Source organism: Saccopteryx bilineata, chromosome 1 (genome assembly GCF_036850765.1).
Source record: "Saccopteryx bilineata isolate mSacBil1 chromosome 1, mSacBil1_pri_phased_curated, whole genome shotgun sequence".
In the NCBI taxonomy this organism is placed as follows: Eukaryota; Metazoa; Chordata; class Mammalia; order Chiroptera; family Emballonuridae; genus Saccopteryx; species Saccopteryx bilineata.
In genome coordinates, this window is record NC_089490.1 from 224,183,153 (window position 1) to 224,210,362 (window position 27,210).

The 27,210-nt window shown below is 39.1% G+C and overlaps 1 protein-coding gene across 3 annotated transcripts in view; it reads left to right on the forward strand.

Annotated features, from left to right (window-relative positions):
- Nucleotides 1-6,878: 6,878 nt before the first annotated feature.
- The window catches only part of EFCAB2 (EF-hand calcium binding domain 2), a 104,241-nt gene continuing 83,909 nt past the window's right edge, over nucleotides 6,879-27,210 (forward strand). For 2 of the 3 annotated variants that reach the window (XM_066236882.1, XM_066236892.1), the window contains exons 1-2: nucleotides 7,956-8,351; nucleotides 8,967-9,115. In XM_066236882.1, coding sequence (XP_066092979.1) covers nucleotides 8,263-8,351; nucleotides 8,967-9,115 — 238 coding nt within the window. In that variant the 5' untranslated portion in view covers nucleotides 7,956-8,262. Of the gene's footprint in view, nucleotides 7,687-7,955; nucleotides 8,352-8,966; nucleotides 9,116-27,210 lie in introns of those variants that run through there. The other variant, XM_066236898.1, reaches the window with a different exon arrangement.

The window sequence follows — 27,210 nt, forward strand, 5'->3', positions numbered from 1 at the left end:
TAAACCATTGTTGGATATGCTGTGGCTATGGTAAGGCTATAGTATGCAGCATTTGAAAGAGAAAGTAGCTTTGGCAGGGTTATTTTTCAGTTTTGTGGGTCAATAATTTAGTAAACTTTGCATCAAAACAATGTCAAAAACCAAGACTGTAGCCTAAAACTACCATCTTTCGAAGTATTTCAGCAATAGAGAGCAGCTATCATGTTGATGAACTCCCCACTGTGCCTAACAGGCTGCCCTTCATACATAGTTTATACATACTTCATAAATATTTTCTGAATACTGAGTGAATGTTCCTTCTCCAAGAATGGAGAAGGGGCTAAAGTGAACAAGACTCTCCCTCCACCCCAGAAGTTTGCAGCTGCCTTCTTTTTATTACTTGGTCAGGAAGGATTGTGAATGTGTAAGAAGAAATGAGAGGTACTAGAGAACTAGTTAAACCCTTCACCAGTTAACGGGCTTTCCCTTGGCTTGCCCCTCCCCCATCCCTATGCATAACTCACTTTCCCTTTCCATCCAAGCCTTCCTAAAAATAACTTCCTTTCTCACCTCTCTCCTGTCACCAGGATTTACTCCCAATCTCACACCTTCCCTTCTTGAAAATATAGCTGACCTGAAAAAAAAGAAGTATAACAAAAAAAAACAGCAAAGCCTGTGGAGATATTTTTTAAAGATTTTATTTATTGACTTTATAGAGAGAGGAGTGAGAAGAGGGAAGCAAGAAGTATCAACTCCTAGTTGCTTTACTTTAACTGTTCATTGCTTGCTTGTTGCTTGTGTATGTTCCTTGACCCAGCAAGCGCAGGGTTTTGAACCAGCGACCTCAGCGTTTCAGGTGGACACTCTATCCACTGCGCCACCACAGGTCAGGCAAAACCCGTGAAGATTTTTAATCTTTGTATGCTTGTATCGTTTTGTTGAGTGATGTGCTGTGTTGGGGAAGGGGCTATATAGATATACATTCTAGGGCAGTTACTGGGTAATTTGGACCTTTATCAAGGAATTAGTTTCCAACTTGCAAGACTATTTAGTCTCTACTGATTGTCATTCACAAGCATTTTATTAAGTGTAAGTGGCCATGATCACGGACCAGGCCTACAGCGTCAAGGTGAGGCACACCACCGAATCATTTTCTGCTCGATTCTAAAGCTGCAAATGGTATTGGAATGATCTATAATATAAAATAATAGTTCAAATTTACTTTTTAGAATCTGTTCAGTGATTATAGATGGCAATTTAAAAATCCATATCTAGAAATGTAGTATATTAACAACTATTGATTTATCCCCTACGCTGTTTTCTTTTGTCCTGTGAGTGCCGCATGGACTCTTATTGATCTGTGTGAACTCTGGGAAAGAAAATTAATGATGTACTAGCAGGAATGGCGGGGGACAGAAGAGCCACGTGTACCAGGCACACCCTCTTACCATCTCAGAGAGAGAGTCAAGAACTTTAAGAGTCAAGAACCACTTCTGGAAACATTTTCTAAGATTCCAGGACATTTATAACATCCTCATTTGTTGATTTTATTATCCTCTCTCTTTAAGTCAGCAGTGAAATCCTGACATATAAAAATGCTCACATGGCTGTATTCAAGAATAGCAAGGGAAGTGGAGCTAGACAGATTGGGATGTCCCAGCCCCCTTCACAGTCCCCCGCCTCACCCCATTGGATGGAAAATGCCCCCTTTGCGAGACAGGAGAGGAGGTTGAGACCATGGGGCTTGATATAGGAAAGAGTAAGATTCTGAGGCAGGACCTCAGGAGAGGATTTGGGGCTCAGCAGGAGAAAAGTCCTTTTCTTCTAAGGGAAGCAATTTGGGGATGTTAACTCTTGGTTTCTTCACCTTTAATATGGGGATCATGTTAGTTTTCTTCTTATAGAGTTATTAAGATGATCGAGTCCATGAAAAATGCTTGGCATAGTTCCTAGAACATAATAAATACTCTAACTAGTATCACTATTGGTCTTACCACCATTAGAGTCACACAACCATAGACCGAAGAAATTAAATCAGGCCAGAAGTCAAGGTAGAAGTCTAGGTTGGCTTCATGTCCCAATTGGTCAGTCTCCTCATTATCTCTATGTAACCTCTATGTAACCACAGATGGGGAAACCAAGGCTATAGAGAAGAAATAACTAATATATATAGCTAATAAGCATTGGACTAAGGTTCAGTCCTGGGTCCATTTACCTCCTAAGACTATTTGCTTGTTTCTTCTATACAGTGTTATCTCCTAATGTAAATGTTAACATAAATGAAATTTCATTTCAAAGATTTGTTTTTGGAGCCGGAATAAAAAAATCATTCCAAAGCCAATTACAGCATAATTCTACAGTTTTTCGCTAGGAAGTGGTTATGTGAGCAATTGTAAACATTATTCAATCTCTAGGTCAGCTGTTGCCCTTGACCCTCCAGGTCTATGCTCAGTGAATAAGGATCAGACAGTTACCACATTTGCTTAGCAATGAGTGTCCCTGAGAAGTGCTCCTTGGGACAGAAATTGTTTAAGCAACGAATTAAACAGTGACTTGCTGTGGTGATGTGTGTTTTAAAGGGAATCAGAAAGAAACATGTGCTTTTGAGAGAAATAGGGCCAGAAGTGTGATTTTTCCAAATGCTTAAAAGAGTTGTGGTTTCACATAAGATTTACTTATAAGCTACCCACAGAGTTGCAGTCCTAGCTTCCTGGTTCCCTTAAAGTCCCTAAGAGTCCTTGCCAGTTGTGTTGGTTGATGTTTTGAAGCAGAAAAAATAAAAAAAGGTAGGGAGGAATATGACTAATTTCCCCCAGAATATTTGTTCTTAGCATTCTTCTCGAAATATTCAGGTTACTAAATAGAACAATATCTTGTATTTATAAAGAAGCACTGTAGCACTAGAACTGGGATACGATTGAAAGAGGTAATGGATATGAAGTACTTAGAAGAATTATTTTTATTATTATAACTGTAATGAAACCATATTGTTATTCTGTTGTATTCTGATAAGGTTTTCCTTTTGAGATCACAAGGTAAGGCTACTCATATTAAGGGTAGGGTGCTGTTTTATCCTTGATTAGGAAATTGGAATTAGCCCAGAGAAGTAATTCCTTCCTTCTCATTTTGCTGGGTATAGAGCTCAAAGAATCTAGATGTTTAAGGTCATTCCTGTTTGTTAAGGTTTAAAAAGGGCAAGGTGGAAACTAGGAAGTGGCCACAGACTGAAGTTGGTGAGCTCCATCATGTCAACTAGACCGTGTTATGTAGGCAGTGGATATTAGTAGTGGAGCGTGCAAGGCCTAGTGTCTGGCCACTTCTTGTGTAGCTGCCCTGTTGGAAAAGCAGATTCTCCAAGTGGAAGCCAAATCTCAGGAAAGAAGTTGGGGTTTGACTTCTAAGTACTTCTTCCTGGGTGGAAGTAGGGTTTATTTCACTTAAAGAGATTAGATTTCCTTGCAAGTCTTTCAAACCTTTCAGAACTTTCGTTTACATCTGTTGAGTCTTACAAAAACTCTAAGATAGGTAGTTTGGATGTCACTATGCCTATTTTTCTGAGCTAAGTTTTTTTATTTATTTATTTTTATTTTATTTTTTTACAGGGACAGAGAGAGAGAGAGAAGGACAGATAGGGACAGACAGACAGAAACGGAGAGGAACGGAGAGAGATAAGAAGCATCAATCATCAGTTTTTCGTTTTGACACCTTAGTTGTTCATTGATTGCTTTCTCATATGTGCCTTGACCGCAGGCCTTCAGCAGACCGAGTAACCAGCGACCTTGGGTCCAAGCTGGTGAGCTTTTTGCTCAAACCAGATGAACCTGCGCTCAAGCTGGCGACCTTGGGGTCTAGAACCTGGGTCCTTCCGCATCCCAGTCTGACACTCTATCTACTGTGCCACCGCCTGGTCAGGCTGAGCTAAGTTTTAAAGAGGTTGTGTGACTTGCCTGCGATCATGAGGTCAGTACACAGTAATGACCAAGGAAAACCCAGCTTCTGTTTTTTCACTTATTCCTAGTCCAAGGAGACTTCAATGATTTCCATACCAGGAAAGTAAACATGGTGTGAAGATTTTTTTTACCATTTTGTGTTATTCACACCACTTACCCCTTACACATCACCCATATCATTTTTTCTTTTTTTAAAGACTTTATTCATTTGAAAGAGCGAGAGAGAGAGAGAAGGGAGGAGGAGCAGGAAGCATAAACTCCCATATGCGCCTTGACCAGGCAAGCCCAGGGTTTTGAACTGGCAACCTCAGTGTTCCAGGTCGACGCTTTATCCAGTGCCACCACAGGTCAGGCCACCCATATCTTTTTATAAAAAAAACTTCTTTATTGAATTTCTTGAGGTGACGAATGAAATTACATAGGTTTCAGGTGTACAATTCTATAAGGCATCATCTGCTTATTTTGTTTTTACCATCCCAAGTATTTCACCCATTTAACTCTATATATTCTACAATGTGAAAGGACATAAATTGTACATATGCATCTGGCCTCACTGAATAATTGATCAAACAAGTGTCATTCTCTAAAACGATGCCCTTCCTTTTCTGATTTAGCTCTAAGGTCAAAGCATATCCACTAGTGAGATAAAAAACAATTTTCCAATTTTGAATTTCTGACAAAATCACTACGAGATTCTTAAATAATAGAATGCTTTAGTGGCAGCCTCAGCCACATGGCTCAGTTGATTAGAGCATGGCCCCAAAGCACAGAGGTTGTGGGTTCGATCCCCGGTCAGGGCACATACAGGAACAGATAGATGTTCCTGTCTCTCTCTCTTTCCATTTGTCGCTCTCTAAAATCAATAAATAAAACTTTTTAAAAATTAAAAAAGAATGCTTTAGTAGTATATAATATTATAATCAGTCTGCAGTTCAGAAACAAAATATATTCTTAGGAAAAAGGAATGGTTGTAGTTTGCCATTGTCCTAAGTAAGCTAATAAAATTTTAAAAGAGTTAAATATATTTAAGTAAAATATAAATATGAAGAGTTATATAATCTAAAGTAGAAAAAAAGTGAAAAGTTGAGTCAAATATCAGCATAATGTAAATAATACTCATTGGCATTGTGAGTCTTTATTTTGTCATTTGGATGGCCATTTTTTTCACTTTGTGGAAAGTTTGCCAGAATAAATATATACCTTTATGTCTAATTAGTTATATTAAGCAATTGAAAAATATGTATTAAGCTCCTAATATGTGCCCCAAATTAGGCGAGATACTGTGGGTATATAAAAGGTGTATAAGATTAGGCCTTTATCTTCTTACCCAGTTGGAGAGAGGTATTAATTAACATAATTATATATTTTTTAATCATCCAAATTTAGAGAAATCATTGTCTTAAATGTGCTGTTGGTGTTCAGAAAGATAGAGATTAATGTGGTTTGAAATAATATAAATAATAAAAATGCCTTTCAATAAGCCATGAGAATTTTAATTTTAATTTTTAAAATTTATATTAGTTCAGACCCCAAAATTGAAAAATTGTTCTAGGAACTGGGGATATATGGACAAATAAAGCACTTTCTGTTTTCAAGAGCTTAATTTGGTAGGAGGAAACAAGTAAATTGTTATAAAAAAGAAACAAGCCAAAATGAAGTTCCTTTTGACAAAACTTAGTAAACAAACGTAATTGCAGTTTCAGCCTTTTCCAGGAGTGACATTTTAAACCAAGCAGTCTGGAATTTACTAACAGTAGTTACTTAATATGCATGATGAGACAGACCCCTTGCCTCCCCCTAAGGGACAGGGTCACTACCTGAAATAATCCAGTTTGTTTGTTCCACCTTCTTTCAGTCTATAAAATCTTCCATTTTGTACAACTCATCAGAGTTTCCTTCTAGTTGCCAGATGGGACGCTGCTCCATTCACAAATCGTTTAATAAAGTCAATTATATCTTTAAATTTACTCGATTTTTTTTAAACAAAACTCACTGCAAATCTATGTGAGAGGCTCTGATATGAGCACAGGACCACAGAGGAAGAGGCTGACAGGGAAAGCTTCAAATGCTTCCTGACCTTCAGGGAGGTCATTGACAACCAGGAAGGAACAAAAACCATCTGTCTGTGGGATGGTGAATGTTGGAATAGGGAGAGAGGAGGGGAAGGCATTCCAGAAACCGGGAACTGCAACTGCAAACAGCACATGAAAAGGCACAGAGAGTAGATAGTGTGAGACTTGAGTTGAGGTTTCCTATACAGTTATTTCAAAGCCCTTCATTATTTGTATGGACTCTTTAAAAACAAATAACTAGATCAGAATGACTATGAAATTTAAATAGAAATAAATGTTAATGATTACTTTCTCATATTTTGAGGTGCTATGAATTTACTATACAACACTGTATTCACTTTATATAAGAATCTTTCTTCTACTAATATGAGCCATTTTGTAATGATTCAATAATTTAGAAAGTTTCAAAGAGGATGGTGATTATAGCACAACATGAATTCCACATTAAAGAAATCCTTATTTTTAAATAAAGAATAATAGTTTGCTTTTGGATTTGCTGAGATAATAGGACCAGAAGTAATAAAAGGAATATAAAAACTTAAAATCATTGAATATTAATACTTTGTATTTGGAAGACCTCTTAAAACTTAGTTAACAGTTTATAAATTGTTTTTACATAACATCATTTAAATTAGTACACATATGTACTTAAGATCATGTTAAATTCGTTCTAAATATATTCGTTTGACCTTCATCATCAAGCATATTATTCAAAAAGCACTTAAAAAAACCATATTCTTGTATAGTGAACTTATCCTTAAATTTAACATCAAGCTCTAGCTGCGAAGCTTTGGCAAAGCGGGATTTAAAACTTTCCATTGTAACCAGAGGTCAGGTCCAATTTCACAACTAAGAACCTCATAACGTACGTAATAATAATCACAACAGAGACACAGTTTTGTTGCTATAAGAACCTTCTAATTTGTTTAAGAAATTGCAGCCCTAACGACGCAGTGCTCACCCCATTTTTACCCATGTTTTTCTCCAGCTATTCCTCTCCCCTAGTAATAACGGCCTAATGGCTCCGGTTTCCTCCCGCGCCCGCCCGCTACCATCTAGCTCCAGTTCTCCTGACTGCGCTGTCGCAGTCCTCAGGAGCGGCGACGAGCCTGGGACGCGAGCAGGTGGGGAGGGCAGGAGTTGGGGCCAGGCGGCCTCTCCGCCCCGCTAGGGCGGACGGGAGGGGAGGTGGCAGTCCACCCGCTTGGGGAGCCGGGCGGTGCACCCAGCTTTCCAACTGTTTTAAAATCTGCAGTTAAAAAAAAATGGAGCAGCGCCGTCTGCCAAACTGGAGAGGAGGAGGCAGAACAGTGTCTGATGTCCCCAAATGCATCAAAACTTTATTAAATAACTTGATTAAATAAACGAGCGCTCAGGACGGTTCTGGAGTGAAAGGGTTGCAGCCCGCGTTAAGGCCTGGGTCGCGGCGGCGGGACGAGACTTCAGGTCTCGCGGGAGCGGGTGGGTCGCGGCGGAACGGGGGAGGGGGTAGGGAGCGCTCGGAGCCCCCCACCCCCGCGCCCTTGGGTCTTCTCCCTCCGGGATTCCGAGTCGTGGGGCTACCAGGCCCGACTCGCCGCGGGGGATGAAGGGGCAAGGACGCCGCAACCTAGGTTAGCAACAGGCGTCTCCCCGACGACAGGCTCCGCACAAGATGGCGGACGGTAAAGAAAAGGAGGTCTCAGGTAAGAGGCTGCCCTCGCCGCCCGCCGCGACCCCGGCCACGCGGGGAGGCGCCGGGTGGGGCTAGGTCCCCCTCCCTGGAGCGCCCTGCGCTGGGAGCGGGGCGACCGACGAGGGGGCCGCCCGGCAGGGGCAGCACCCCACCGCTCCCGCGGTTGCGCGGGCCCACGCCTCGGCCCCGCCCCGGCCCCCTCCCCGCCCGCCCGCCCGCGCGGCCCTCCTCCCTCCCCTTTTCTCAGGCCTCCCTCCGGGGACAAGCCTCAGTGGCAGCGCGGGTTGTGACCCCGGCGCGGACCGGGGAAGAAAGGCTGTGGTGGCGTTGTTGTCCACGACCGCGGGGGGCTCCGCCTCCAGGCCTTCGCCCGGGTACTCGGGGCCACAGTCCGGGCCGTGGGACCCTGGCTGGCCTGGGCGAGGACGGGCCTGCCGCCAGGAACTGGCGGGTCCTCTCCGGCCGCGCCGCAGCCCCACCCGGCCCAGGCGATGGCTTCCTCGTCCACCATTTTGCCTCCTGGGTGGGGACGGGGGAGAACGGCCCCGAGGTCACAATCGTCCCATCAGTGCCTCTGGCCTTCGAAATGTCTGCTAGGCGGCGGTGCTGCGCCACCCACATGGTGCTTTGTCTCATAATACAAACACGACACGACGCAGACGGAAGAGCAGGCCGGTACCCGCGTACGGGCCCCTGTGCGGCGCCGACTCAGCCGCTCGGCGCGGTCACGATCACGGGCGAGCGGTGGAGGGACTGGGCTGCTAGGTCATTAGAACCGGGGATTGGTGTGTCTCGGGTGTGGAGGGAGAAGCGACGGCTCACGTTTATTTGCAAGGCCTTTACGTAGTTTTCATGCAGTCGTATGACTGAAAACTTAATTCTTGGCACCATTCTGTTAATTACTCAAAAATAATAGAGTTTATGTGTGGTAATGGGCAGACACATCGCAAAAACCACATCAAAAAAGCCATAAATGGTAGATAAACATTTTAGAAATGAAAATAGTTCCACCTTTTTCCTTTGAGTGCTTAGTACACCTGGCAACTTACCGGTTTTCTGAGGATGTATCAGGTTAACTAATATTTACACGTTAAGACACCCGTTCTGAGATAGTCATTTGTCTTGATGATCACAGAAGAATCAGTGGAAACATGCCAAAGATCTACCAATTGATAAAAGACTATTTGATTTTTTTTGTAATGGTTCTGTTAAAAGTCAGAATTTTTTTTATGGGTGTTACCTTTCCTAAGATGTCCTTTAATTTTTTTTTTTTTTTATTATTCATTTTAGAGAGGAGAGGGAGAGAGAGGAGAGACAGAGAAGGGGGGAGGAGCTGGAAGCATCAACTCCCATATGTGCCTTGACCAGGCAAGCCCAGGGTTTCGAACCGGTGACCTCAGCATTTCCAGGTCTACACTTTATCCACTGCGTCACCACAGGTCAGGCAGATGTCCTTTAATTTTATTGTGCTGCTTTAAAGTATAAGATCCATCCTAATAAAATTATTTTTTTAAAGATTAATTTTAAACTTCCCCAGAAAACCAAGTGACTTAATTTTTAGTAAATTCTTACAGAAGTGGGAAAATCATTAGGAGATAAATTAATGGATTTTCCCCCCCCTCTAAATTTGATTAGGTCAGCATGAGATTAAGTCATTACCTCTCACCTGCTGAATCAGAGTCTATATTTTAACAGACCTGCAGGTGATTCATATGCACATTTAAGTTTGAAAAGCACTGTTACATGCTTTGTTTCATTTATTCTTAACAATTTTATAAGTTAATTATAATGCAATTTGAAGAGCATAATGAAATAAAGGTATGTTATCTGAGGATAAACTAGGGACTCATTTGGTTAAATCATTTTTTTTAATAATTTTATTTTTAATGGGGCGACATCAATAAATCAGGATACATATATTCAAAGATAACAACTCCAGGTTATCTTGTCGTTCACTTATGTTGCATACCCATCACCCAAAGTCAGATTGTCCTCTGTCACCTTCTATCTAGTTTTCTTTCTTTTTTTTTTTTTACAGAGGCAGAGATAGACAGGGATAGACAGACAGGAACCGAGAGAGATGAGAAGCATCAATCATCAGTTTCTCGTTGCGCGTTGCGACTTCTTAGTTGTTCATTGATTGCTTTCTCACATATGCCTTGACCGGGGGCCTTCAGCAGACCAAGTAACCTCCTGCTGGAGCCAGCGACCTTGGGTCCAAGCTGGTGATCTCTTTGCTCAAGCCAGATGAGCCCGCGCTCAAGCTGGTGACCTCGGGGTCTCGAACCTGGGTCCTTCCGCATCCCAGTCCGACGCTCTATCCACTGCGCCACCACCTGGTCAGGCCTTCTATCTAGTTTTCTTTGTGCCCCTCCCCCTCCCCCTTTCCCTCTCCCTCTCCCTCTCCCTCTCCCCACTCCCCCCGTAACCACCACACACTTATCAATGTCTCTTAGTTTCACTTTTAAGTCCCACCTACGTGTGGAATAATGCAGTTCCTGTTTTTTTCTGATTTACTTATTTCACTTCGTATAATGTTATCAAGATCCCACCATTTTGCTGTAAATGATCCGATGTCATCATTTCTTATGGCTGAGTAGTATTCCATAGTGTATATGTGCCACATCTTCTTTATCCAGTCATCTATTGACGGGCTTTTTGGTTGTTTCCATGTCCTGGCCACTGTGAACAATGCTGCAATGAACATGGGGCTGCATGTGTCTGCGTATCAGTGTTTCTGAGTTTTTGGGGTATATACCCAGTAGAGGGATTGCTGGGTCATAAGGTAATTCTATTTTCAGTTTTTTGAGGAACCACCATACTTTCTTCCATAATGGTTGTACTACTTTACATTCCCACCAACAGTGGATGAGGGTTCCTTTTTCTCCACAGCCTCTCCAACATTTGCTATTACCTGTCTTGTTAATAATAGCTAATCTAACAGGTGTGAGGTGGTATCTCATTGCAGTTTTGATTTTCATTTCTCTAATAACTAAAGAAGATGAGCATCTTTTCATATATCTGTTGGCCATTTGTATTTCTTCCTGGGAGAAGTGTCTGTTCATCTCCTCTTCCCATTTTTTTATTGGGATTGTTTGTTTGTTTGTTGTTGAGTTTTATGAGTTCTTTGTATATTTTGGATATTAGGCCCTTATCTGAGCTGTTGTTTGAAAATATCATTTCCCATTTAGTTGGCTTTCTGTTTATTTTATCATCAGTTTCTCTTGCTGAGCAAAAACTTCTTAGTCTGATGTAGTCCCATTCATTAATTTTGCCTTCACTTCTCTTGCCATTGGAGTCAAATTCATAAAATGCTCTTTAAAACCCACGTCCATGAGTTTAGTACCTATGTCTTCTTCTATGTACTTAATTGTTTCAGGTCTTATGTTTAGATCTTTGATCCATTTTGAGTTAATTTTAGTACAGGGGGATAGACTGTAGTCCACTTTCATTCTTTTACATGTGGCTTTCCAGTTTTCCCAGCACCATTTATTGAAGAGGATTTCTTTTCTCCATTGTGTGTTTTTGGCCCCTTTATCAAAAATTATTTGACTATATATGTGTGGTTTTATTTCTGGACTTTCTATTCTGTTCCATTGGTCTGAGTGTCTATTTTTCTGCCAATACTATGCTGTTTTGATTGTCGTGGCCCTATAATAGAGTTTGAAGTCAGGTATTGTAATGCCCCCAGCTTCATTCTTTTTCTTTAGGATTGCTTTGGCTATTTGGGGTTTTTTATAGTTCCATATAAATCTGATGATTTTTTGCTCCATTTCTTTAAAAAATGTCATTGGAATTTTGATGGGAATTGCATTAAATTTGTATATTGCTTTGGGTAATATGGCCATCTTGTGGTTAAATCATCTTTGTATGGACATTCCACTGGTATATTTGACTCTCAGCTCTGAAGATTTAGAAATTATATCTAACCGCCTAACCAGGTGGTGGCACAGTGGATAGAGCATTAGCCTGGGACACAGAGGACTCGGGTTGGAAACCCCAAGTTTGTCAGCTTGAGCATGGGCTCACCAGCTTGAGTGTGGGGTCGCTGGCTTGAGTGTGGGATCATAGACATGACCCCATGGTCACTGGCTTGAGCCCAAAGATCACTGGTTTGAAGTCCAAGGTCGCTGGCTTGAGCAAGGAGTCACTGGCTTGGCTAGAGGACCTCCTCCTCCGCCCCATCAAGGAACATATAAGAAAGTAATCAATGAAGAACTAAGTTGCCACAACAAAGAATTGGTGCTTCTCATCTCTCTCCCTTCCTGTCTCTCTAAAAAAAGGAAAAGAAAAGAAATTACAACTAACCAAGCAATCAGAATTGCTCAGGTTTGGGGGATTCACTCAAGCTAAATAAACTCATAAACAGGAATGTGCAAACCTGAATAATGATTTGTTGATGTCAACAGGATGTGTTGATACAGTCAGTGACCAGAAAGCTGATCTCCACAATGTAATATATATAGTTTTATAGGTTTAGGGAGGGTGAATTTATAGTTTAAAAATTGCTTGATGAGCAAGGACTCATAAGGATATATATATATATCTATATCTATCTATATATCTATATATATATATATAATCCTATATAAACTTGAGAGGGTGGGAACCATTTTCTAATCTGTTATACTGAATGTTTTGTAGAGTGCCCAGCACATGGTAGAAACACAACTAAATTTAGATAATTTGAATTAATTAAACATGTTTATGTTTTAACCAAAGCATTATTTGCTGTTTCCCAAAAAATCTATACCTAAAATATATAAAACTCTTATTAGGATTTTTTTCCTCTTTGTTACAGGTAAACTATAGGCTTCTATTTCATCTGACTCAACAAACGTGTTTTTGAGGGCTGAGGGATTCACTGGGCTGTCTTTAAAAAACAACTACAGAAGTCCTCTTTGTAGAAACATGTTTTAAATAGTTCATCTTTAATCTTAAGGTTTTTTAAAGTTGTAAAGGAGGATTAAATTTCTGAGTAGCCATCATATCCAGCTTTTCAAAATAGGGAGTAATCTTGTTACAAGTACTGAGAATACAGGGGTAAACTAGGGTTTACACTTGTGAGTTACATTCTTTTGAATTAATAAAGCTATTGTAATAACCATAACTTGCATGTCATTTTCCATACAAATAACTGTAAACCTACTTTTGCCCACCCCTATATTGGTTAAAAATTTTTTTCTATGGGATTATGTACATTGAAGTTGTCATGCTTATTTGTAGAATTTTTGTGCTTTAACATAGAGTAATTTAATTTTTTCCTAGATTAAAAAGTTTGTTTAAATGGAGAATCAGTGTAGTTGATTTTTAAAAATCTTTAAATTTTATTTTATTGTGCCTGTCTCCTAGAGAATTTTAACTATTTTTTTTTACTTATTCATTTTAGAGAGGAGAGGGAGAGACAGAGGAGAGATAGAGAGAGAGAAAGGGGGAGGAGCTGGAAGCATCAACTCCCATTTGTGCCTTGACCAGGCAAGCCCAGGGTTTCGAACCGGCGACCTTGGCATTTCCAGGTCGACGCTTTATCCACTGCGCCACCACAGGTCAGGCCTCCTAGAGAATTTTATATAGGACTGGAAGGATCTTCTGTAACTAGAATTATGCCTAGAAAAACTGCTTAGAAATAAAATTCTGACTTTTTGCAGGCCAGTGTCTTGTTATTCATCTTTATATTCCCAGTATGCACCACAATGCCTGACATTCACAAAATGTTGAATAAATAGGAAGGAAAGTACTTTGTATGTTTAGGGAATAAACAGCTATTAATAAAAGTGTGACATGGAATCCAAGGGTTAAATCAGCCCTGGCCGATTAGCTCAGTGGATCGAGTGTTGGCCCAGCGTATGGATGTCCTGGGTTCAGTCCCTGGTCAGGGCACAGAAGAAGTGACCATTTGCTTCTCTCCCCCTTCTCTCCCTCTTCCCATCCTGCTGCCAATGGCTCCAATGGTCCGAACTAAAAATAGCTAAAGCACTAAAAATAGCTCAGTTGACTCGAGCATTGGCTCCAGAAGGGTTTGGCAGGTGGATTCCAGTTGGGGCACATGCGTAGTCTGTCTCACTGTCTCCCCTCCTCTCATTTAAAAAAGGAAAAAGAAAAAAAAGAGAAAGAAAAACAAATTAAATCTTACTAATTACTGATCACACATGATGTATTTGTACATATAGTTGGGGCCATTTAACAACTTTTATCCCTGTTTTAGACTGATAAACATCTAAGTAGAGACTGACTGAAGAAGAATTTGGAAAAAAACAAATTTATCTTTGACTAATCTATAAAAATTTGTCAAAAATTCATAATTTAAAAAGTCAAATGGACAATGTGATACCACTTCACATCCATTAGACTGACTACTATGAAAAGAAGTGCTGGTGGGGATGTAGAGAAATGGGAACTCTTGTATACTGTTGATGGGAATGTAAAATGGTACAGCTGCTATGAAAAATGTATGACGTTTCCTAAAATAATTAGATATTGAATTACCATATAAACCAACAATTCCATATCTAGGTTTATACCCAAAATAATTGAAAGCAGGAGCCTGGGACAGATATTTCCACATCCAAAGTTCATAGTAGCATTTTTCATAATAACCAAAAGGTGGAAACATCTTGTGTCCATCAATGGATGAATGAACAAAATGCACACGCATACAATGAAATATTACACTGGGGAACAATTTTTTTTTTTTTGCATGAGGTTTTAGAACTGTTTCTATATATTTCTGCATCACTGATTCTAAATCTGAAATTTGTTTTTTGGTGCATGCTCTAGTTTTTATGCAATTTTAATTTCTTTTTGTTATAGTTAATGCATGCATTGGTTTTTAAATTGGAGTTAAAGGGCAACAACTCTTGGATTGAACATAACCACAAGGCAATTAATGTTTTACAAACATCACTTTTACATAATTGTAGTTGTTTTTAAATATAAAAAATTTTCTGATAAAAATACCCTCTTATTGTTGTTGTTTTTTTTTTAATTTTTTTTTTCTTCTTCTGAAGCTGGAAACGGGGAGAGGCAGTCAGACTCCCGCATGCGCCCGACCGGGATCCACCCAGCACGCCCACCAGGGGCGACGCTCTGCCCACCAGGGGGCGATGCTCTGCCCCTCCGGGGTGTCACTCTGCCTCAACCAAAGCCACTGTAGCGCCTGGGGCAGAGGCCAAGGAGCCATCCCCAGCACCCGGGCCATCTTTGCTCCAATGGAGCCTTGGCTGCAGGAGGAGAAGAGAGAGACAGTGGAGAAGCAAATGGGCACTTCTATGTGCCCTGGCCGGGAATCGAACCCGGGTCCCCCGCACGCCCGGCCGACGATCTACCGCTGAGCCAACCAGCCAGGGCCCCCTCTTATTCTGTTTTAAAATTGAATCATGGCTTCTTCGAGAAGGTGTAAATGTAAGAATAGTCCTAACACCTTCTGTTATATATGTGGCTGTTACTCACTTCAATGTCAAAGGCGCAATATTTCATCATTTGTGACACGTGCATATATTGCCTATTTTCAAGTTCCCCTTGGAGATCAAGACTAGAATTGGGCTCCTCATATTGTATGTCATAATTGTGAGGAAATGCTTTGTGACTGGACAAAAGGAAAATGCAAAAAGAATGCCTTTTGGTATTCCCATGGTTTGGCGTGAACCTAAGGACCATAGCAGTGACTGTTATTTCTGTCTGATCCATACAAAGGGCATTGGCAAGAAAAAACGGCATATGATCACATATCCTAATATTCCTTCAGCAATATGACCTATCCCACACTCTGAGACACTCCCGGTTCCAGTTTTCAATGGTTTTATTTCTTGTAAGGATGAAGAAAGTGAACATGGTGATCAAGTGTATTTTGATACGATGCATGAGGAAATAGTTATAGAATCTGAAGGGTCTTCTTCTGATGCCAAACATTCATTAACCCCTCCGCAGTTTAGCCAACCCGAATTGAATGACTTAGTAATGACATAAAAATTGTCATCAACTCTCTGAAGTATGAGGAACATAACTGGATCAGTTGTGTGGATCTTAAAATGGTAGATTTCCTGCTAGGACAACAGAGAAGTTTAACGAAGTATCCTTGCTTTCTGTGTTTGTGGGACAACCGAGCTTGGGAGAAACACTGAACACAGAACTGGCCGAAACGTGAAGCTCTGGGAGTAGGGATGCACAATATTGTGAATGAACCTGTAGTTAATCGAGGCAGGATCATTTTCCCCCCATTTCACATCAAACTTGGCTTAATGAAGCAGTTTGTTCAGGCTTTGAATAGAGAAAGTGAATGCTTTCAACGTATTATGTCTCCTTTTCTTGCCTTGTCTTTTGAGAAGATAAAGGCAGGTGTATTTGATGGACCTCAAATTCGAACCCTCATGTGTGACGAAGAATTTTCCAGGAAGATGAATAAGGAGGAGAAAGCAGTATGGCAGGTTTTTTGTGGCAGTTACTAAGAACTTCCTTGGCAACAAAAAAGCAGAAAACTATGAACTTCTGGTTCAAAGGATGCTGTTGGCTTTCTGTGACAAGGGATGTAACATGAGTGTTAAGATTCACTTCCTGAACAGTCACCTTGATAAATTTCCCCAAAATCTTGGAGCTGTTAGTGATGAGCAGACTACTGCTGGAGCATCAAACGAGATTGTCCTCAACAAATATACAAACGCGAGAGCTACAAACACAATTTTTTGCCTGAATAGAATTTAAATAAGTTTTGCGCAAATTTTATGATTAAAATAAGTGTTTTAATATGTTCTATTTTGAAATTGTAGACAAATTCTGATGCAATCATATCTTTTATATTTACTGCATTATATAAATTATTATATTTTTACAAAGATGATGCCCAAGAAGACATTCTACTTTGTTATGTTATACTAAATGTTGAAATTTTTACAATAAGATGAAAACCTAAAATCTTCAATTGCAAAAAAACTAGCTTACAGAGAAAAACTGGCAGATTTGAGATCAGCACACTTGAATTAGGTAAGAACAAGTGTTTTTGTGGATGCAACAAAAATTTTTTTCCCCAGTGTCAACTTTAAAAGGAAAAAAATCTGACATACTACCACAGGATGAATGTTGAAAAAATTGTGCTAAGTGAATTAAGCCAGTCACAAAAAGACAAGTACTGTATAAGTTCACTTATGTGAGGTACCTGGAGTACTCAGATTTACAGGAACAGAAAGTAGAGTGGCAGTTGCCTGGAGCAGGGAGGAAGGGAAGTTGTTATTTAATAAATGTAGAATTTTGGTTTTGCAAGATGAAGAGAGTTCTTAGATTGGTTGCACAACAATGTGAATGTGCTTAACACTACTGAACTTTACATTTAAAAATGATTAAGATGGTTAATTTTTTATGTCTATTTTACAACAATTACAAAAAACCCACCAAATGGAAATGTTGAGCTCATCCAAAATGAAAAAAAAAAAATAGGTACATTATTTTGGGAAGGTAATTTGGAAATTCGTATTAAAAAAATGATATCCACATACTTTGATTCTTTAATATAGTTCTGAATATTTGATTGTTAGAAATATATTCTGTGGCCTGTGGTGGCACAGTGGATGGACTGGCGACCTGGAACGCTGAGGTCACCAGTTTGAAACCCTAGCCTTGCCCAGTCAAAGCATATATGGACAAGCAAGCAATGAACAACCAAAGTGAAACAACTATGAGTTGATACTTTTCACTCCCACCCCCCATAAAATCAATAAATAAAATCTTAAGAAAAGAGAAATATACTGTATTCTGACAAGAAGAAAAAAACAGGCACAAAAATGATTAAAGTTATTTATAAATTTTAAAATACAGACAAAATCTTCTTGTCCAGCAAACGGGGAACGCAAAGGAAGTTGTCATGTATTGACTTGTTGGATTGCAGCCATTTAAAACAATATATAAAAATTACATGTGTAAATGGGTAAGGATTATAGGGAGTACAGAAGATAGTATTAGGGTGGTTTGATTTTAAGAAGCATGTATTTTTAAGTCATTACTTTAATGTCATTTCTACAAAAGTTTTAAAACTCAGTCAACTGCTATTTTTTTATTTTAAAACCTGTTTGCTAGTTATAAACTATTCTTACCCGTTTGTGAAAATGTTTGCCCCATCCTGTATTTGACAATGCTTTGTAAACCTTTAATAGGGATTTTATAGATATTATGTGCAATGAAGTAATTTATTTTTAAAATACAGAAATAAATTTGGAGTCTAAAGATCAGGGCTTAAATGTGGACACTTCTTCTTCCCCCAAATTTTACTTGGACATGTTACTTAAATTCTTTAGACTTCAGTTCAAAGAGTTCCCAGCCTAATGTGAGCACTTACTCTGAAGTAGGCACTGGGCTAAATGTTTTACATGAAATTACCCCCATTTAACTGCATGTGAGACAGCTCTATTAATCCCCTTTCTACAGATGAAGGAACAAGGGGCTTTGATAGGTAAAGCAGGCTTCTACTTTCAACTCCAACAGATCAGAGCTTGGAACGCATCACTCCTGTCACCCTAACTGGAAGAAACTTGGTAATTTTTGCAAATTGCTGGAGCCTCTGTGAAACTACCCTAAATGTGAGAAACTTCCAGGTTGCCTGTAGTCTTAGGAGGGAGGTCCCTTACACTTTTGGGGGATTTTACTCTAGGAAACCCACCAGGTTATCTGGTAAAGAGTCAAGAAAGAACCCCCTTGTTTAAAAATGTATTGTATAATAAATATGTATTTTCCGACAGCTTTATGGCTTTAGGCGGCCCCTGTGTTTTGGTCGTTTGACCCCCGCCGGGGTCGCCACCCACAGGTTGAGAACGCTGATCTGAAGGGCTTGTTAAAACATAGACTGCTGGGCCCCATGCCCAGAGTTTTTGAACCAGTAGGTCTGGGTAGTAGTGTGAGAATTTGCATTTCTAACAAGTTACCATTTGCCATTTTAAAGTATTTCCTTTAAGATTTTTTTTTTCTTAGTCAGATTTGCATTGTTTGTTTATAGACTTGAGGTCATATTGCATGCAGTTTTATGTCCTGCTTCTTCACTATTATAAGCGCTTTTTCATGTCACAGTATTTCTAAACACCATCATTTATAATAAATAGCTGGCCTGACCTGTGGTGGCGCAGTGGATAACGCATCGACCTGGAAATGCTGAGGTCGCCGGTTCAAAACCCTGGGCTTGCCTGGTCAAGGCACATATGGGAGTTGATGCTTCCAGCTCCTCCCGCCTTCTCTCTCTCTCTCTCCCTCTCTCTCTCCTCTTTAAAAATGAATAAAGAAAAAAAGGAAAAAAAAAATAGCTGCATTCATTATATTTATGGACTATTTTAATTTAAGCTTTTTCTGACTTTTTGGTGTTTATATTGTTTCCAAATTTTCTGTGTTATATATAGGCTGCAATAAATGTTCTTACAGAACAGTGATTTTTTAACCTTTTTCATCTCATGGCATACACAAACTAATTACTAAAATTCTGTGACACACCAAAAAATATATTTTTTGCTGATCTAACAAAAAAAAAATAGGTATAATTTTGATTCATTTACACCAGATGGCCATTGTGTTGTCTAGTGTCACTTTTTTTATTTGAAAATCTAAGGGAAAAGAGGTCTGTGCCCCTGACCAAATAATCAGGTATCACATGTTTTAAAAATTCTTGTATAATAGCAGTTGAAAATTGCTGTTACACTACTCTTTTATGGATTCTTGCTGTATTGGCCAAGAGTTTGCTTAAAGGCTTTAATCACTGTAAAAAAAAAAAAATAGAAGACTGGATAAAGAAGATGTGGCACATATACACCATGGTATACTATTCAGCCATAAGAAATGATGACATTGGATCATTTACAACAAAATGGTGGGATCTTGATAACATTATACATAGTGAAATAAATAAATCAGAAAAAAACAAGAGCTGCAGGATTCCATACATTGGTGGAACATAAAAACGAGACTAAGAGACATGGACAAGAGTGTGGTTGGATACAGAGGGGGGGGAGGGAAGGAGGGAGAAGGGGAGGGGGAGGGGCACAAAGAAAATTAGAAGGTGACAGAGGACAATCTGACTTCGGGTGATGAGTATGCAACATAATTGAATGACAAGATAACCTGGACATGTTTTCTTTGAATATATGTACCTTGATTTATTGATGTCACCCCATTAAAATTAATAAAAATTTATTTATTAAAAAAAATCGGTGTTATACAGCAATCTTGACATGGCCTTGATCCCTACCCTCTCTGCCCACTTTGGAAAATGGATTTCATTTACTCTCACCCCTATTGGTCTGTACTAATAACTAATAGGATGAAATAATTTCTAAGTTCTGTATCATGATCCTTTTTGTACTAATCACATTAATTTCCAAAGTTTTTTATTTGATAAATGGAAGCAAAGATTAATATTTAGATAGATGATGAGTTAATACAGTATTTCACTTTTAAGCCAGATGTTTTGGTGGTATATCATCTTTGGATCAAACTGTTTATAAAATAAGCATTTATTAGGAACTACTTTCTTCCCCCCCCCCCAAAAAAAAAGACCAGAATTGGATTCTTGACTGTGTTTTAACACCATACCTGGAACATATTGGCATTACTTGGGTCAAACAGAGTAATAACATTTGTACTTAGAGTTAATTAGCCTTAAGGGTATTTCTCTACCTTGTTTGCTGCATGTTTTAATCAGTCTCATGGTAAGAATTCCTCTTGGGACTTATTATTTTATCTTAATTTCTATAGGTGGGGTTTTGACCAAGTTCAATAGTTAAATATTTATGCAGACAACTTAGCTTTAGAAAAAAACTCAGCTGCACTATTTGTTTTAAAACCTTTCTATAACCTTAGGGGATCTGACTTTTATTTTGGTTATGACAGCTCCCACTGTATTTATTATTGATTTCTTCTTATGAAATTAAATATAACTTTTTTCTTTCTATAGTTTGATTTTAACTTGGTATAATAATAGCTAGTTTTTAGCCTTAGCAGTTCCATTGCTGGAAAACAAATACAATGTCAAATTGTTGGCTTTGATAATGACTTGATATGAATTAAAGAGGAAAAAGAATTACTATATGATGATATAACTTGCCTCTGTGATTTTACCAATGAAAAAGGCATTTTAATCTTGACCTGTGGTGGCACAGTGGATAAAGCGTGATGCTTCTTGCTCCCCCCCCCCCTTCTCTCTGTCTCTCCTCTCTAAGGTGAATTAAAGTCTTAAAAAATTTTAAAGGCATTTCATTATTATATCGATATATTAATTTACTTATATTTATTTTTTAAATTTATTGGGTAACATTGGTTAATTAAATTATATAGGTTTTAAATGTGCAGTTCTAGGATACATCATCTGTAGAGTACATTGTGTGTTTACTACCCAAAGTTAAATCTCCTTTTGTCACCATTTATTTGACCCCTTTACCCTGTACTACTCCCCACTCTCTTTTCCCTCTGGTAACTACTATACTGTTGTTTGTGTCTGTGACTTTTTGTTTGTCTTTTTTTCATTTGTTGCTTTCAGTTTTATATTCCACATATGAATGAAATCATATGGTTCTGGACTTTTCTATCTGACTTATTTTGCTTAACATGAGATTCTAAATATCCATCTATATTGTCGCATCTGGCAGTATTTCATCTTTTCTTAAGTCTGAGAAGTATTCCATAGTATATATGCACCACATCTTCTTTACCCAATCATCTACTGAGGGACACTTTGGTTGTCTTCATGCCTTGGCCACTGTGAATAATACTGTAATGAACATAGGGATGCATATATCTTTGCAAATAAATGTTTTCAACTTTCTTGGGTAAATACTCAGAAGAGGGATTGCTGAGTCCTTTGGTAACTCTCTTCTTCATTTTTTGAATAACTTCCATACTGCTTTCCATAGTACCTGTACCAGTTTATATTCTCATCAGCAGTGAATGAGCGTTCTTTTTCTCCACAACCTCTCCAACACTCATTATTAATTGTCTTGTTGAAGATAGACATTCTAATATGTGGAGGTGGTGTCTGATTGCAGTTTTGATTTGCATTTCCCTAACAGATAGTGAAGTTGAGCATCTTTTCATATATTACTTGGCTATTTCTGTGTCATCTTGGGAGAAGTGTCTGTTCAGGTCCTCTGCCCATTTTTAAATTGGATTTGTTGTTGAATTGTATGAGTTTTTTATTTTTTATTTTTAATGCAGTGACATTGATAAGTCAGGGTACATATGTTCAGAAAAAACATCTCCAGATTATTTTGACATTTGATTATGTTGCATACCCCTCACCCAAAGTCAAATTGTCTTCCGTCACCTGAATTGTATGAGTTTTTAAAATATATTTTGGATATTAATCCCTTGTTGGAGCTTTTGTTTGCAAATATCTTTTGTTCCATTGGTTGGTTGCCTTTTTGTTTTGTTGTTGTTGTTTTTTTGTTGTTGCTGTGCAGAAGCTTTTTAGTTTGATATAGTCCCATTCATTTATTTTTGCTTTTACTTTTCTTGCATTTAGGTTCAAATTCATAAAATTCTCTCTAAGACCAATGTCCATATTTCCCCCCCTGGATTTCATGGGGTAGAAAGTAAAGAAAGGTGTTTAAGTGGACTTTCTGGCCTGATTAATTCAAGAGTAAATCAGTTGGTTTTTTAGAGAAGTTCTTGGTATATTTTATGATAGTGTTTTTAAAACTATAAAAAACACAGAAATAGGAATGTAATGAGCTTTCTTCTGAACCATAAAATACCATTGGCAGACATCTTTATATAGACATGTTTATTATTATACTTTTTTAAAAGTTAGTACTTTATTTAAAATTGATTTTTAGAGTGAGAAAGGAAAGGGGGGGGAGAGAGAGAAAGGGCAGAAGAGAGTGAGAGAGAAACATCTATTTATTGTTTCATTTATAGATTCATAAATTTTTTTCTTGTATGTGCCCTGACCGGGGATTGAACCCTCAACCTTGGCGTTTAGGAACGATGCTCTAACTAATTGAGCTACCTTACCAGGGCTGATTATACTCTGTTTTTACGTTTGAAAATTTTTCCATCAAGGAAAACCTTTCCTTAAAATTTATAAATGCTGTTTACAGTGAAATAACAAATTATGACAAGACAGAAACCTACCCACATCATTTTAAAGCTGTGTTGGACCACATTTCCCTCAAAGTGTAGACAACAGTAGTAGTGGAACACAACTAGATATATGTTTAATGAGGGTGAGGGAAAATGTTTTTAAAAATAATACTTCCAAAATAATTGTTGAAACCTTGAATTCTTTATAAAATTGAGAAAGTAGCAAATCTAGATGAGAGAAGGAAGGGAAAGGAAAACTAATCTGATTTGGCAAAATGTATAAAACAACTGGGATTATAGAAATAAAGGAGTGAATTTCCCACAGTCCTTGTTTCAGTTAACTGTTGTTTTGCAATGAGTTACCCCCAACTTCAGCAGCTTAAAACCACCAACACTCCTTATCTCACCCAATTTCCAGATGTAGCTTTACTGGGTGATTCTGGCTCAGAGTCTCTCACAAATCTGGGCTCACCCAAATGACTGTTGGCAGGAGGCCTCAGCTCCTTACTGGTTGTTGGTTGGAGGCCTCAGTTCCTTGATACATGGATTCTCCCTAAGCCATTTAAGTGTCTTTACAACATGACATCTGGCACCCTCCAGAGTGAGTCATCCAAAAAACATAAAGAGACAGAGATCAAGACAGAAGCCACATGTCCTGTATAACCTAATCTCAGAAGTGATACACTGTTATTTTTGCCATAGTCTATTGATGACATAAACTAACACTGGTATAATATTGGAGGTGACTCTATAATGGTGTGAATACCAAAAGGTAGGAGTCATTGGAAACCATCTTGGAGCTGGTTACTAGCTTTCCCTCTGGCCCCCAATAATTCACATACCTCCCACATGTAGAATACACTTAACCCTTTTCCAAGGTCTAGCAGTCTCATTCCATTATAGCATCAGCTAAAAGTTCAGAATGTCATATCTAAGTCAAGCCCAGTTGTAGGATGAGTTTTTTTTTTTTACTTAATTACTTAAGTACAGCTCCTTGAGTACAGTTTCAGTCTGTAGACATGTGAATTAAAGATGTGGGAAAGGTAAAGGGTAACCTCCATACACACTTCTATTAATAAAGTGGGAAAGAGCAGGCACACAGGAGTATTCAATGGTCCATAAAATCCAGTTGGGCAGATGTCAGAAGATTCTTGATTAGGACTTGGTCCTACTGTCCCCAAATGATTCTAGGTGACTTTTAGCTCTGCCCTCTGACTTTTGGTTAAATCCTCTGTGTCATGCTCCTTTTTATGACACATAATAAATGTTTTCAGCTAAGCAGTTTTCTAAACCTGTTTATTACCAATAGAATGTTGGGGAGTCTAGTTTTCTTTCTTCTTTTGCATTATTTTGATCCTCTTTTAGTCCATGCTGGAGATGCAAATATAATTCTCTTAAAATCTTCATGTGTCTCCTATGAATCTTATTGTCTACTAGACAGAAGCTACATACACAAATTTATTTGAGATAAGCCACTCTTTACTTTGGGTTTCTGCTGAGACAGCTGAGAGACATTAGGCTTCTCTTGAAGCCCTATTGTTTGACTAAAAGGATCTCTGAGACACACCCTTAAACCCATAATAGGTTCTTTTGCCAGTTTGAGTGGTGTCCTGAGACACCATATTTGATCTTTCTGATATCTTTTTTTTTTTTTTTTACAGAGAGAGGGATAGCTAGGGATAGACAGGAACAGAGAGAGATAAGAAGCATCAATCATCAGTTTTTCGTTGTGACACTTTAGTTGTTCATTGATTGCTTTCTCATATGTGCCTTGACCGCGGGCCTTCAGCAGAACGAGTAACCCCTTGCTCAAGCCAGCAACCTTGGGTCCAAGCTGGTGAACTTTGCTCAAACCAGATGAGCCTGTGCTCAAGCTGGCGACCTCGGGGTCTTGAACCTGGGTTCTCCGCATCCTGGTCCAACGCTCTATCCACTGCACCACTGCCTGGTCAGGCGATCTTTCTGATATCTTAACAAAGGATTTTATAGCCACATACTTTGTTTCATGTTTAGACTGTGTTTTCCTGGCAGTGCCCCAAATTTGATTTTTTTCCCAGAAGCCATTCTTATCTTAGCATCTGTTGCCATCTGTAGAAGTAAGGAATTTCATAACTAGCGATCCGGGCTCCTTTTTCTTTCACAGTCTTTCCTTTAGGCCAGGGGTCCCCAAACTTTTTAAACAGGGGGCCAGTTCACTGTCCCTCAGACCGTTGGAGGGCTGGACTATAAAAAGAACTGTGAACAAATCCCTATGCACACTGCACATATCTTATTTTAAAGTAAAAAAACAAAACAGGAACAAATACAATATTTAAAATAACAAGTAAATTTAAATCAACAAACTGACCAGTATTTCAATGGGAACTATGGGACTGCTTTTGATGGTCAATGTCCGGTTCCATATTTGTCACTGCTAGCCTTAACAAGTGATATGACATGCTTCCAGAGACATGATGCGTGCATCCCGCGTCACCGGAAGTAGTACTGTACATGAGCCATGCCACGCTTTGTGGCGCCGCCACATACAGCATCGCATCCTGTGCTTCTCTCACTGACCTCCAATGAAAGAGGTACCCCTTCCGGAAGTGCGGCGGGGGCCCGATAAATGGCCTCAGGGGGCCGCATGCGCCCGCGGGCCGTAGTTTGGGGACCCCTGCTTTAGGCTATATTTCTCCTTTATTTTATTATATGCAGCCAGAAGGAACTGAGATACACCTTTTAATTTTCCTAGCAATTTCTTTATCTAGACCAGTGGTCCCCAACCCCTGGGCCGCGGAATAAATAACTTACATTATTTTCGTTTTATTTATATTTAAGTCTGAATGATGTTTTATTTTTAAAAAATGACCAGATTCCCTCTGTTACATCTGTCTAAGACTCACTCTTGATGCTTGTCTCAGTCATGTGATAGATTTATCCGTCCCACCCTAAAGGCCGGTTCGTGAAAATATTTTCTGACATTAAACCGGTCCGTAACCCAAAAAAGGTTGGGGACCACTGATCTAGACCATTTAGTTCATCAGGAATATTTTCTACTTTCCATGTTAATAACAATTTTTCTGCTATTCATAAAAGGGATTCCCCTTCAGTTTCTAGTGTGGTTTTTGCCACTTTCCTTTACACTCTCACCTACAGCCTACTCAAAGGCCAGCACTTCCTGACTCTCAGCCCTCTCCCAGTTTTAGGCATTTGTTATGGCAGCACTCACTTTGAGGTACCAAAATTCTGTATTACATATTATTACCATTATTTAAGTGGCATACCATTACTTTTGCCATATTGTATTGGTCATACCATCAACCTTGGTATAATATGAAAGGGAACTAAAATATATGTGAAAAGCAAGAGCAGGAATCATTGGGAGCCCTCTGGAGGTTGTTTACCATGTTCCTGCCTTTAGGAATTTTTTTTTCCTTTTTTTTTTTTTTTTTTTTTTTTTTTTTTGTGTTCTGGCCAGGAATTAAACCTGGGACTCCACACCTCGGGCTGATGCTCTCCCACTGAGCCAACCGGCCAGGGCAATTGTTGTTGGTTTAAACCAGTAAATTGGTCATGTAGCAATATATTACCAGAACAAGAAGTATCTGTCACTATTATGTATTACTTTTCTCTGCCGTATTCTCATTTGTCAGTGGCTTTGCTTGTGATTCAAGCAGTTTCCCCCACCACTTTTATGTACTTTGTGGAATACTTCTTATTTTGGTGGAAGATATGCAGTATTGCTTTAAAATAAACTTTTTAAAAATTAATTTTAATGGGGTGTCATTGATAAATCAGAGTACATATATTCAGAGAAAACACCTCTAGGTTATTTTGACATTTGATTATGCTGCATTCCCATCACCCAAAGTCCAATTGTCTTCCGTCACCTTCTAACTGGTTTTCTTTGTGCCCCTCCCCTCCCCCAACCCCTCCCTCTCCTCCCTCCCACCCCATAACCCCCACACTCTTGTCCATGTCTCTGAGTCTCATTGTTATGTCTCACCTATGTATGGAATCATATAGTTCTTAGTTTTTTCTGATTTACTTATTTCGCTCAGTATAATGTTATCAAGGTCCATCCATATTGTTGTAAAGGATCTGATGTCGTCATTTCTTATGGCTGAGTAGTATTCCATAGTATATATGTACCAAAGCTTTTTAATCCACTCGTCCACTGACGGACACTTGGGCTGTTTCCAGATCTTTGCTATTGTGAACAACGCTGCCATAAACATGGGGGTGCATTTCTTCTTTTCAAACAGTGCTATGGTGTTCTTGGAGTATATTCCTAAAAGTGGGATAGCTGGGTCAAAAGACAGTTCGATTTTTAATTTTTTGAGGAATCTCCATACTGTTTTCCACAGTGGCTGCACCAGTCTGCATTCCTACCAGCAGTGCAGGAGGGTTCCCTTTTCTCCACATCCTTGCCAGCACTTATTCTGTGTTGTTTTGTTGATGAGCGCCATTCTGACTGGTGTGAGGTGATATCTCATTGTGGTTTTAATTGGCATTT